General features: G+C 41.2%; 1 protein-coding gene across 3 annotated transcripts in view; it reads left to right on the top strand.

Moving 5' to 3' along the window:
• KITLG (KIT ligand) overlaps window positions 1-14,221 on the top strand; it is a 76,597-nt gene that overhangs the window by 14,220 nt on the left and 48,156 nt on the right. The window contains exons 1-2 of one of the 3 annotated variants that reach the window (XM_054027662.1): window positions 1,514-1,653; window positions 11,769-11,876. In XM_054027662.1, the coding sequence (XP_053883637.1) occupies window positions 1,627-1,653; window positions 11,769-11,876 (135 nt within the window). In that variant the 5' untranslated portion in view covers window positions 1,514-1,626. Of the gene's footprint in view, window positions 1-1,513; window positions 1,664-11,768; window positions 11,877-14,221 lie in introns of those variants that run through there. The other 2 variants (XM_054027674.1, XM_054027665.1) reach the window with 2 other exon arrangements.

The following is a 14,221-nucleotide window of genomic DNA, read 5'->3' as shown; positions in this document are numbered from 1 at the left end:
ACAAAGAGGAGAAAACACACACACACACACACACACACACACACATATATATATATAACAAAAAAATCCCAATGGAAGAAAAAAATCCTAGTGTAATTTTCCTGGTCAAAAATAAGATCCAGATGTGCAGGACAGTGGATTTGTGTTCATTTGACTGACCAAGCAAGACAGCTGAAATATAACTTTTTAAAACATTTTAAATTAAATAAACTGTCCAGCATGTGGCTGTTTTATCAGTCCACCCCACATAATGAGAACCTTATCCTTGCCACCAAGTTAATCCTGTGTGTTCATTAATTCTACTTCTTTAAGTCACTTAACAGGAATATCACTGCCTACTTGCTAGAGAACTGAACTGTCTCTGAATTTTTGTTCCTTAAGCTACTGAAAAAGTGATCCTCTTCCCTTTGAGGTTATGCAAGGTTATGTTGAGTGAACTAAACTCTAATCTTCCATCTATTCCTTTTTAGCTCTTGTGGCTACATTATTTCTCAATCATTCTTGGCCCTAGACTTGCATAGAAACAATGATCTTTATCCCATTTCAAGGTCATAGAAAAATGTATAACCTCAGTGCTACTCCTTCACAAAAGGAGAAATCATACAGAGATCTTTCCTGGTACTCTTAATCAGAGAGTGTCTTGCCCTAAAGTTGGGAAATGTTCCCTGGCTGTTGGATCCAGATGTCTCAGATCCATAGGTTCAGGCAGAAGTTGTTCTGGCACTGGACAGTCCAATTTTCTCAAATGGTATTGCTAAGTAGGGGTTGGCCACTATGGACAGGGTATCCACAGTGGCATGGGCCAGTCCTGCCAGTTACCCCCAATCCAGGATCATATCACTTGATTGATTCATAGGATCTATAGGAGTGTTCATTCGAGGAGTCTTTGTGTTGGATCTGCCTGCTGCAAATGGTCCAGAGAACTAACTGATAGGCTAAATTAAAATATATTTCTTTTCTTTCTTCAGAACCGACATCGTTAGTCCCAGTACGTTGTCCAGATCCCTAGGGTCTCTATCTGGTACTGGTTCCAATGGAGACCGTAATATTTTTGGTTCCAGATCAGAGGATTTGGCTACTGGAAGCCCAGTTGTCTTGGAACTGGAGCTTGGTTATTATTTATAACTGATACTTTCTTGGATCTGCAAGTGCCAGGAGCCAATTCAGGTCTCCCATACTTCCTTTTGCATCCCTTAAAATTATTGCATCACAGAGGCTTGACTGACAAGGCCTCTTGTAACAGAAGGGCCTGAAGTCTGTTCTGTCTCTCCTTCCAGGCTCGAGGAGTACATGTGCTGCAGATAGCACAGCATGCCAGAGAATGAGTCTCCTATACAGGCGAGTCTCATCTTACACGCATTTAACATGTGCGAATTCAGCTTTGCGTGGTCGGCAAAAACAAAAAAAGAGAAAAATAACAATTTAAATACTGTACCTGTAGTGCAGGCGATTCCGCCCGCCATTACACGCAATGTAATTTTGACTATACGTGACTTTCACTTTATGCACAGACAGCGGAACGTAACCCCAGCATAAGATGAGACTCGCCTGTAGGCCTTTCAGGCACTGAACATGCACCTCAGATGCCGGGAACACACCTGGGCATAACACGCATCTCTGAAACCCATGCTGCTTCGTGCTAGGCTGTGCCATGTCAGTACCGGTAAATATTCCTACTTAAAGCTAAAATGCTAATCTGAACTATCCTAAAAATGAACTATAAGACTTCCTAATGATAACTAGCCTAAAAGGTAAAAAGGCACTCTAGCTATGGAGCTGGGAGATCCCCAGAGGTTCACATCCTTTCACTGCTGCATTTGGAAGGAACTGAGGGGACAACAGGCACCAAGCCTCCTTCTAATGCCTTGCCCTCAGAATGTGCTCGTATGCTGGGCATAGGGATAGGAAGGGTGCAGGAGCACTCTAACAGGCCCTGCTACCAGAAGATTCCACGGTCTCTGCTGGTTGGTGCATCCCAAGAGTAGGGATGTGCAGAGAAGATTCAAAGAACTCTTAGATCCTGACAGAATCAGAATGCTATTTGATGGATTAAAATCAGTAAATATTTAAATGAAATATAGTTAACATGACCTCAAGAGACCAGCATCCAGGCCTAAGTACCTGTTTCTTGGTAACTAAGTTTCCCAGTGTTTGAAAGCTAAGCTTACTGGCTGTCATCCAAAGCACATTAAGAGACACAAGGAAACTGCCTGCATCACAGATTGGCATGCAAGATTATAGAGCGGACAAAGTGTTTTTGGCAATAGTGTTTTTGTGGAGGACAGTGTAATATTTTGTATTAGTATCCCTACAGAAAATTAAACTGAGCAAAAACATTCTATTGTAATAAATTTAATGAAAAATTACTAGACTATTGAAAATTCTCTCTATTTCAAGCTAAACTCGATCTTGTGCATGATGTATTATAATAGTAAATCTTACATGCCACTAGAGACACTGTACTTTGGGGCACAGGTACAATTCTGTATATCACGAAGTGCAGCAGTAACAAATTGGCTGGTGCTGCCTGCTGCTGCTGCATCTGTCAGGGGAGCAGAAAGCGTAGCATGCCGCAGCAGTTCTACTGAGGCAGCATGACGTGAACCTGGAAGTGCAGAAGAGCAGAGTGATTATCCTGAGATCCTGAACGATGTGTAGAAGACGAATGGTGCAATACAATGTTATTGCATTGACAGAGCGATGTGTCGCTATGATGCCCATTATGGGAAAAGGGCTGGGGGGGGGTGGGATGTCTGTATCTGCATAGATGTAGAGAAGATAATTGTAGCAGTAAAGAGGGAAAGGTATTCCACAATGGAGTATGTCATTTTCTATTTCCACTTAACTATTTGTAGACTATAGTAATGCATTGACTTGAATTTCGTTACTCCTGATTTACTTCAAGTGTAACTGAGAGGAAACTAAGCCCCATAATCGCCAAGTTCATTGGGGCAACGGTGTTTTCCTCGCTACATGCAGCTAGTGGATTCTGGCAGGCTCCATTTCAACGTCACATCACCTAACAGACAAACCATTCAAAACACACTGCTTTTGTCCTCTCCCGTTAACCCTCCTAAGCACCTCAGAAATCTTCCAAAGGAAAATGAGTGAGATTCAACAAGGATGGAGGGAACAGTTTATGTGGATGTGAAGTTTATGGGAAGTCAGAGGAAGAATGCTACATAAGGCTAAAACAACTACTATAGACGACAGTCTTGTGAACTAAAAGTAGATACAGATTAAGAGTGGGAGGGGTACAACTAAATTTGTAACATTAGCTGACTAATTCCCACCACCACACACACAAACATTTAAATATATTTGTGTTTTGTGTTAACTATTTTAGATATCACACAAAGATACTATGGATATAAAAATAACGTGAAATATTTACATTTGTTTGTTTACAGAATGCATGTGAGTACCATAACAAAATTGCAGTTTAATGAATACTTCTGTAGTCCTGCTATTTGTCAGAGTTCTAAATAAATCTTATTTCATCTTGAATTATTTAAATTTGTTTTGTTATCCTTATCTGCATTCCCCACCCATGTTAAAATATACCAAAGCAGTCTCAGTTGCTATGGAAGTGTGTATTTGCTTTTGAAATCAGCACTAACAGTGGATTTAATGTTACATGTGCTTACTGAATACAGTGGAATTGTGAAAGGGTTCTATCAAATAAGCATCTTGATCTTCCATTTTTTTAAACTCTTCAAGGCTGATTAATTTCCTGAGTTAAAGAAATTACTTCAGTATAAGTAATTCACATTTTCTGCAGTCTACAGCAGGATTTCTCAGATGACTGGGGATGCCTTGGAAGTGGGTCACAAGGGGTACACTCACTAGGTTGCATCCCTTTCTTGAGAAAATAAAAAACTTGTAAAATCCCACAGTTGTTAAGGCTCATCAGGAGTGGAGGCAAGAAGGAGCTTGCTCCTTCCTGCTGATTCTCTAGCTGTCCTGCTCCTGTCTTGCCTCCTCCCTACCCTTACCCAGACTTACTGCAGCTTCTGCCTCTTCTTTCCTACATCTCACTACACAAAGGCGTGGTTCTGCTCTGGTGTAAGGAACCGGTGCTTCAGGAGACTGTGGACGCTTGAAGTAGTCCTGTGTTTGCTGGTGAATCTGGGTGGGTGAGAAGATGGGAGAAGCTCCAGTCAAGCACTTGCCACACACCCAGTGTGCCAAACAACTTGCAACTTATTGCTATGATCCTTCAATGAGTCTTTCAATCGTTTGTGGCCTGTATAGACTCTGGAGAAGTGTATGCTTTGCTGCAAGGAACTCTGGTGGTTTGGGGATCCTGGGAAGGAGAAATGGTTGATAGGGTTACCATTCGTCCGGATTCTCCTGGACATGTCCGACTTTTTAGGTTAAAAATAGCGTCGGGGGGGAATTTGTAAATATCTTAAAATGTCCGGCATCCTTCTTCTCCCCCCCCCCCCCCCCCCGAGCACGGCGCAGGTGATAGGGCGGCCAGCTGGATTGAGCCACTAGCATGTGGGGCTCTAGCAGCCAGAGCCTTTCCTCCCCTTCCCCCACCCCTCCTCTCCCCTGCAGCTTCAAATCACTGGCCAGGTGGCTGGCCTCTGGCAGCTCTAGAGCTCCTCCCTCCTCCTCCCCCTCCCCCTCCCCCTCCCTTGCTGCCCAGTATGTCGCTGGCTGGGGAGAGCCAGGGCATGGCTGTTCTAACCTGCTTTTGCAGGGGGGAGAGAACCGCCCCGCAGCAGGGAAAACAGAGTTTAGCTCCTGTCTGGAGCCCAGGTGTCTGTTTCCTCGTGGGGTGCTGGTCATGCCCTTTCTGGAAGGGAGCGGGGGCAGGGGGAGGGTGACTGGGGGGTACTTGACCAATGGAAAGGAAACCTGGCAGCAGTAGCCGTGGATAGATTTTGGGGAAGATTTAAAAAAACAAAGCCCCAGACAGATGATGGTTAGAGGCCTTGGGGGTCCCCCCCATTAATGACTTCTGAAGTCTCCCCACCCCCAGGCCCTCTGAGCCAGTTGTGGCTGTGTCCAAATGCCCCCTGGAGTGTGCTGCGGAGTGGCACGGTAAGGGAGCCAGGGGGTTGGAGAAGGGGCAGGGGGGTTCTGGAGGGGGCAGTCAAGGGACAGGGAATAGGGGGGTTGGATGGGTTGGAGGTTCTGGGGGGGCCTGTCGGGGCAGGCGTGTGGAGAGTGGTCAGAGCAGTCAGGGGACAGGGAATGGGGGGTAGATGAATTGGGGGTTCTGGGGGGGGGGCAGTCAGGGCTCAGGGAGTGGTTGGATGGGCATGGGAGTCCCGGGGGTCTGTCTGGGGGTGGGGATAAGGGTCGGGGCAGTCAGAGGACAGGTAGGGGGTAAGGTCTTAAGGTGGGGGGGGTCTCAGGAGCGGGCTGTCAGGGGACAAGGAGTGGGGTGGGTTGGGGATTCTGAGGGGGGCAGTCGGGGGGCAGGAAGTGGGAGGGAGTGGGTGGGGGCGGGGCTAGGGTGGGGCGCCCCCGTGTCCTCTTTTTTGATTGTTGAAATATGGTAACCCTAATGGTTCAGGACCCCTGGTCTACATAATACTGCCAACACAGTTCAACCAGTGGTGTGGAGCAGTGCTTGAAGGGCAGGAGTTAGGGTGTCAAATATGGCTCCTTCTCTACAGAATACAGTCTCAGGTGCAGATTCTAAACTGGTTAAACCAGTGGTTCCCACTGCAGTGTTCCAAAGTCCCTCGCTTTGTTTTTTGGACTGAGACTGGGTTTCTTACCCTTTTCTGCTTTGGGATAAACAGATTACCTATCCACTACACCCATCCCATTTGCATGACATAATAAAACCACCTCAACCAGCAGTGGTAGCTATGTCAGCAGGAGAAGCTGTGCACATGAGCGCTAATGACAATAAAACATGTCGCTCAGGTTTGTGTTTTTTTTGTTTGTTTGTTTGTTGTTGTTTTTCCCACACCCTTGAATAACACAATTTTTCCCAACATAAGTGCTAGTGGCCTTTGTTTGAACACTATAAAATTTTGTAACGTAGAACAGCAACTCTCTTTATTTCTGTTTTGTTGCTATTTCTATCTGGATTCTTTTGCCTTGCCAGGTGGTTACTACCTCTTTCCTTGTAAGTAATTTATTACTGAGCAGCAACAGCTTCTCCATAGTTACATTTGGAACCACGCTATCACTACAAGCTAGACTTTTGGAAAATGTCCAAGCTTTCCAGTGTATGTTTTTTTTAAAAAAAAAAAAAAAGTTGGTATTCCCCTATTTTTTTTTCCCCTTATGAAATTGCTACATATGAACCAGCGTAACTCACATGTTGTATTGTGAAACAGAAGGCTGCTGCACTTTGGACCTTTAGCCAAGTCTCTAAAAAACTGTACATTATCTAAAAATGCAGATGCTTTATAGCATGAGAGCACTCAGATTACCCATTCATGAAATTTGCTCTGAACTAATCTCTCCTAGTCCAGTTTCAGCCTCTCCCTTTTTCCTGGGATTATATACATTTTTCACAGTTCAGTGAGCTTCAGAATAAGGAAATAAATGAGTACATCCTATTCCTAAAATAAAAATAGGGTGAGGCTAACTAACGGTGCATAACAGAAAGCAAGGGAGGAGGCAATGTTGAAAGCAGTTTTCTTTGATTATATGTTTGTCCTTTCAGAATATTTTTCTGGTAAAAAATAGTTAGGAAAATCTTTTTTCCAGAAAGTTAGTGGTATTTATTCATGCTTCTCCTGACGGGCACACCTGTCATTTATTCCTGTGGCATCCCTTCCACTATGAAATTGTCAACAAGTGCCATGGAGCTTACAAAGCAGGCAAGTGGAGATTTTGCAAGTAGTGCATGTGATTTGTCACACATCTTCAGTTAACTTTAATAGAATGTGTGGCTAAATCCCATGCCCTGCTTTGAAAATATCACCCTCAGACTGTATGTGGAAATCTGTACGCTTTTCCAGTATAACTTAAAATATACTGTACTAGTAACTTTCTTTATACCTGTTTAAATGTAAAGCTGGAAGCACTGTTTATAAATTTGTGAAGTTCACAATGGCTCATGTTATGCTATCCTTGATTGATGCTGGCAGGCCAGATGCCAACTCTTGTCAAGACTGAAAACGTTTGCTAAGAACTAATAAACTCATAGCTGGACACCAGACCAGTTCACCTGTATGTTAATTTTGCTCACAATAGGTATTTGTCATATAAGAATGTATTTAGTGTTTAGACTATATGAAATGCTTGTAAGTTTCTGCATGCATTAATCTCACTTGCAATGTCTGTATTCCATGCTATAAGAAAATATGTAAATTTTTTGCTTTATCATTTTGAAAACCCAGGCATGGGAATCGTCCTCCCTCCACTCCCACCCATCCAGAAGCACTGTTAAAATCAGATGGGCCATCAACAAAATCTCAATATAAAGGCTGGTTAATGGCCCTATCTCTGTAGAGAAATTCTATGTGCAAGGAAGCTCCTCCTATGGATTTGGAAGCTGAGTGAAGAAAATAAAACAAACTCATAGGAAAATTTTCCATTTTTTTTTTTTTTGGCTGTTTGAACTCTAACAGGGCCGGACACTCAGCTGAGGCAGAGGTCCCCAGGGTTACCCCTAAGTCTGCCCTGAATGACACTTTGAATTGATAAATACAACTCTGTCACTCTTAGGATTTAGATGGTAACTCATTTGTGTGTGTATGTTTGCTTGCTTTAATCTGTAAATAACACTTATTCCTTTTTTCCTGGTTAATAAACCTTTAGATAGTTTATTACAGGATTGGCTACAGATGTTGTCTTTGGTGTAAGAGCTAGGGTACCAGTTGATCTGGGGGCAAGTGACAGGTCTCTTAGGACTGGGAGCAACCTGACCATTATATGATTTTGGTGTAAGTGACCATTTATCACTAAATCCATTTTGTCTGAGTGGCAATATAGACAGGGTCAAGGGGACTGTCTATGACTCTATAGTAAGACTGTTACAGTGATCCAGGAGTTCACATTTCTTACTGGCCTGGTGAAATCTAATTCTAGAACACATCACCAGTTTGGGGTGTCTGACCTGTTTTCTGACAGTTTGCCCTGAGGTAAGCACTCACAGTTGTGAGGCACTCCAGACAGCGTGACCGTTCACAGTGGCTCATGTTATGCCATCCTTGATTTAACAAAACTCCTATTGATGAAATCAGAATGTTGGCTCCAGATGAAGAACAAATAACACAAATATCCTTTAGCTCTCTAGTCTGTGCAGTCGTGTGTGTGTGTGTGTGTGTGTGTACATGCACATGTGATATCAATATGTACATATAAATAATCAAAGTATTTTGATAACTTGTTCAGAGCAGCAATAGTTTTGCAGCTTCTCAGCAGCTGTGGGATGGCATTAAGTTTAAACTTCCCAGATCACCTACAATAGGAAAGAAATGAACAAAAAAACTTTCATTTGATATCTCAAAATGCACAAAGCATATGTATTTTATAAAAGTTATAAATGAACCACAACTTTTGGAGTATATATATATATTGTTGCATAGGAGTAAAGTTATTTTTGTTCTCAAAATTTATGTATGGCCTACACCTTTAAGGTATTACCATATGAAGTACAGTAACTAACAAAAGGTCTCGAAGTCCAGTTTGTTGTCTAATATGTGGTACTACTTTTATTGGAGCTTCTAATTGGTTCAGGTCTGCTTGGCACTTGGGATAGCAAATCACCCTTCTATATAAAGATTGAATTACTTCCCTGCTCATTAGATATGTGAGGTGAAATTCTGGCCTTAGTACACTGGTATGACTCATTGTTATACAGTAAGTAAAGAAGAACAGAATTTGGTGCAATGAGCAAGTGAGTAAATAAGACAATGTTTCAGCAGTCTGCATTTCCAAAGAATGTGTTTGAAAACACCCCTGAATCTTACAGCTTGTCTACATAGAGATTATTTCTTATTAGCTATTCTTTGTCTTAAATGTTTTAAGTTAATTCAGCTTACAGCACTCTTATTCCAGGAAAAGGCGTATCGTTAGTCAGGAATAATTAATTCTAAAGTCACACCCTACCTTAATCAGGATTAATTTTCATGTGTAAAGCTCTTGGTAACTGCAATGGGAGTTGCGCTATTGTCTCTGAGAGTAGAATTGGCCCTTTTACTTTGATAGTAGAAGTGGTGCATTTTGAAGCCAAATACCACCTGTTGCCTGTTTATGGTATTGTCACATTTACTGCATTTTTTTAATAACAATCTGGTGCCAGGCCCAGATCCTGCTGTCCCATGGAAAAATCCACAGAAAGAGCCCTGTTGAGAGAGAGAGAATCTGAGGTTCTCCTCAATTTCCTCCAAGTTCTTCAGTTTTGAGGGCAAGGTAATTCTCATTCACAGGAAAAATAATGCCTAGCTCTTATATAGTGTTGTTTTATCAGTAGGTTTCAATGTTCTTTACAAAGAAGATTAATAGCCTTATCGCCATATTACAGATGGGGGAAACTGAAGCATAGAGAGGGAAAGGGCTGCATCCTCAAAGATACTTGGGTGTGGCAACAATGAGTGTTGCAATATCCAACTTTTAAGCACACAGTGGACACTAGGCTCCCTGTACAATGGACAGGGAGAGATAGGTGCCTAAAAAAGGGATTTACAGAAGCCAGTAAGCAGAGCAGGGAGCAGCCTGCGCTAGCCAGTAGGAAATGTTGGAGAGGGGTGCGGCCAAGTCCAGCACTTCAGAGGTAGTTAGGTGCCTAATACAACTCTGAGGGAGAGAGCCTTCCCAAAGAGGAGGTTCCCCCGCCGCCCATGAATGAATGGTCAGTTAATGTTCACTTGAAAGCTAGGATGAATGATTTTAACCACTGTTTATAAAATAGTTGCTATTATGATCTGTTCTGTTTAGATTCTTATACTGCATGTATCCTCACCATGGTATCTGAGTGCCTTCCAATAATGAAGTAAATTGGTGCATAATATCTCTCATGTATCACTCCTCTCTATACAGCTCCCTAGAGAAAATTTTCATGTATTGGATTTTTTTTTCTTTTTTAAAGCTAATGTGCTCTATACTGTTTGAAGACAAGGCTGAAAGAAGAAGTGAGCTTTTCATTTAGCCTAGAAAGTGGAAAGGTTTGAGGGAAATCTTAGTTCCTGGAGGAACAAGTTCCATAGTCCCAATGGAGGCTCAGTCTCCTGCACAAACAGGTTTTGCCCTTGCCTTTGTCTGTGACAGATAGACAGTTCCATTGTGCCAGGAGTGAAGTTCCAGAGTTTGAGGCAGTCTTTTGAGTCCTGAGCTCAGATCATCTAGCCCACTGAAAATAAAGATCTACAGCTTAAACTTGTCATGGGGTTCTACAGGAAGCCAGTAGTGAGCAAAGTACTGGGATGATTTGCTTGTCACAGGTGTTGCTGAAGATGCAAGTTGCTGCATTCTGCACCAGTTGGGACTTTTCTCAGGGCTGAGTCTCTCAAACCTAGGTATACTGCATTGATGTATTACAGATGGGAGGGAACAAAGACATGTACTACTGAAGCCAGGTCCTCCTCTGCCTTGCTGTGACAGACTTCTAGCCAACTGGAGAGGACAGAGTATTGTATGGACACTGCTGCATAAGAGCTCAGTGTTGGTGAGGGGTCCAGAAGTACTCCTGTGCTGCATGTTGACTTGATGTGGTATGTGTGTCTCCAACTAGTGGAGTCTATACCATGGATGTAAGCTTTTAAGAGGGTTTCCTTCTGCCAGTCTGTATCACCTTTTGTCTTGCTAGGGTTTAACATCAATCTGCTCCTCCTCATCCATCTGCAGATTGCAGACAGTTATTTGAATGGTACTGGCGTTATCAGTCCATGAAGTCCAACCATTCTTCCTAGCAGCTGTATATAAATGTTGAATAAGTTTGCCTGGAGAATCCAGCTGTGCAAAAAGAAAGATCTGATGGGCTAAGAAACAATTTTCCCATTAGTACTTTCTAAGTGTATCCTTCCTGGAAAAAGTCTAATCATTTAAGTGTATTTCATATGACCCCTGCCATGTGGACGGCGAATAAAGTAAACTCTGGCTGACTCTATAGTAGGTTTAGTATCTAGGTTGTTTACTGGCCTGTTGAAGATGTTGCAACTAATCTTCACATATGAAAGCCACTATTGCCAAAACACTTGATTCTATCACACAAGAATCTGTTCAAGATCCTGTTGCACAAAAATCCATTTATGGCACATAAAGTAGTAATTTTTGTCTATTTTCCCATGCTAAATGCTAACTTCTCAGTTAACGTGTTCATAGTTTTTTCCTTTTTGAAACTGGTTAGTATTATCCATATTTTCTGCACTTTAGAAGAACATATATGTAATTATTGAATATATTTGAAGGTGTATTATGTTTTGCTGCATTTTGACTTCCATAAGGAGTGTTGTTTTCCAGAGATTTCAGTTCTATGGCTAGTTATTACTAGAATGTATCTGTTGGAATGGAATATACTGTACATTTTAATGATCCGGGATGAAATTTAATGAAAAGATCTGATTAGTCAGCAATAACCTGATTATGCTGCTAATTGTGTTAAACTGAGTATCACAATCAAAGTTTTTGTTCGTGTGTGTTCTTGAAGCACAGAAGCCACTGTACTACCATAAGGAGCTACTGTCATCCTTGGTTTTTTTTAAGTATAAACAATGAGGCAAGTAGTCTTTTCTTCCCATCTTTATAGCCAAAACAATGTTTCGAAATCATCTTGTTTTTCACGTTACTGTCTATATTCGGTATGATTTTGAAGATGTTTATCAGATAAATATTCTTTTTTTATATAGACTTGGATTATCACTTGCTTTTATCTTCAACTGCTCCTACTTAATCCTCTTGTCAAAGGTCTCTGTGGGAATCCAGTGACAGATGATGTGAATGACATTACAAAACTGGTAAGTGACTTTTTAAAAAAACTCTTCTTAAAATATTAAACAATGGAAGGCAGTAAGGACACCTAAATTTTAAGGAGAGATTAAAGTAAATATTTTGATACCTTTTGAATAACTGAGACCAGAATGGTGAACCAGATTGGTGACCAAAAGGGTTTAGAACTGAAGGATGTTTGGCCTATCTGAAATAAATTGTTGGTATTGGCCCAGTTTCTACAATATCCCTGTTCACATAATTAAAAAAAACACCTTTACATTAGATGCTTTTGTTAGCAGGCTTAGCAGATAGTTCAATAAGGATTCCCTCTTCACCCTTAGATTTGGTCCAAGTCACAACTGAAGCAGAATAGGGAAGAGTGATCATGTAGGATCCTTTTGTACCAGTTTGTGTTCAATAGGACTTCATTCTTCAGGGTTGTCAGGCTGGCACCTACTTACTAGAATTAAATTCAATTAAACATAAAAATGATTTAACTGTTAATCACATGAGTGCAATTTTCAGCTAAGTATAGATATAAGGCCTTATCCTTGACTGGTTTCATCTGGTGCAGCTCCATTGGTGTAATTCATTGACTGGAACTATGCTGATTTCCAGCAACTGAGGATCTGGTCCATAGCTCTTAAGTGTTCAGCAGTAAAAGGCAGTAAATATCCCTTAACAAGCCCTATCATCTAGAACTTCCCTTCAGTCCAAATTGTTGCTCTGATATGATGAAATGGTTGCAAGATCATTGTTAAGGTTGCATTAAATACTTCAGTTTCTAGACTTCAGTGTGATGTTGCTCGCATTTAGTGCCGGCACATCTCAGATGTCCTTATCCTGTTTGGGCAGTTCATATCCATCAGGCACATAGTGTATTCTCCTAACTCCTCAGTTTGTTTTCTGTGGTCCTTCTCAAAAACTTAATGCTTCACCACAGTCCCCTTCAGCTTAATTCCAAAATATTTAAATGTTTATTCAAGATAATAGTTTCTATTTGAAGAACATTCTGCTTTGTTTCCTCAAATGTTGTAAAAGTATCTTTAAATAACAGAACCGATTATGAGGGTTAGCTAAATAAAGAACAAACTATTTTGAAAGAAGATCACCACCAATTTTATGAATTGTCATATTTTCAGATGGAATAAATCTGTTCGCTCTTCCAATTTAACAATATATAGCTTAAAACTAAATAAAGCATAAACAGAGAGCAATAAATTTGCATGCAATATGAGCATTCACACTGTTTTCCCATGAGAGCTCATCTTAAAAGGATGCTTAGTTTAAAAAACTTCACTCCTATATGAATTTTGTTATCTACCTCTGTTACAAGAGCTAGCACCTAAGGACTAGACCCTGCAGGTGGAGTCATGCGGCAGATGACTGTGCCCGTGTGGTGAGTGGAATTTAGGCCTGGGAATAATACAAAGACTTAGAAGGGAATTTTTTTCTATTTTTTCCAGTTTGCTTACTTGTGTTTTCTCTCCCCTTTATGGTCAGTTTGTGTGGGTGTTTCACACACAAGTCATCTCTATAAAACCACAAAAATGGGGAGCAGGACTTGGAGATAGGTGTCATACCTTAAACTACTTTAACTCTTTTTTTAAAAAATTAGACTATTACGTGTTGATGGTGCCCTTTTAGGTATGCTGCACTATTGACAGCTCAGCACTGGGAATGGCATGGATGGGGCTTAAACTACAGTGGTTTTAGAGCCTAAGGTTTTGTCTAAACTACCGGGGTAAGTTGACCTAAGTTACACTATTCCAGCTATATGAATAACGTAACCGGAGTCAACGTAGCTTAGGTTGACTTACTGTGGTGTCTTCACTGTGCTGTGTCAATGGGAGAGGCTCTCCCGTTGACTTATCTTACTCTTCTCGGGGAGTTGGAGTATGGAGTCAACCAGAGAGAGCTCTGGTCTCGATTTAGCGGAACTTCACTGGACCTGCTAAATTGACCCCCTGTTGCATCAATTGCAGCAGCATCTATCTCCCCGGTAGTGAAGACAAGCCCTAAGTATCATGGGCCTTATATTAGTAGTGTGTGTGTGTGTGTGTGTGTGTGTGTGTGTTTTTTAATACACACACACACCCTGTATACAAGCGTGGAGAGTAATTCATATTGAGCACTGTTTGTTCAGACTACAGCAATAGCAAAGTACAGTATTACACAGAATACTTCAAAACTGTTGATTTGTTGCATTTATTTTATATTCATTAACATTTTATGATCTAGAGATAGTGTATTATTAATGCATACAAATGTAGATACTCCAAAGAGTTAAGTGATCAAACATTCAGTTCCGGCATCATTAAAGTATATAAATCTTTTAACTGTAAGCATTTTGGTAAAATTTATGCACTTC

Source organism: Malaclemys terrapin, chromosome 1 (assembly GCF_027887155.1).
Source record: "Malaclemys terrapin pileata isolate rMalTer1 chromosome 1, rMalTer1.hap1, whole genome shotgun sequence".
Taxonomy (NCBI): domain Eukaryota; kingdom Metazoa; phylum Chordata; order Testudines; family Emydidae; genus Malaclemys; species Malaclemys terrapin.
This window is presented reverse-complemented; position numbering and strand designations above follow the sequence as displayed.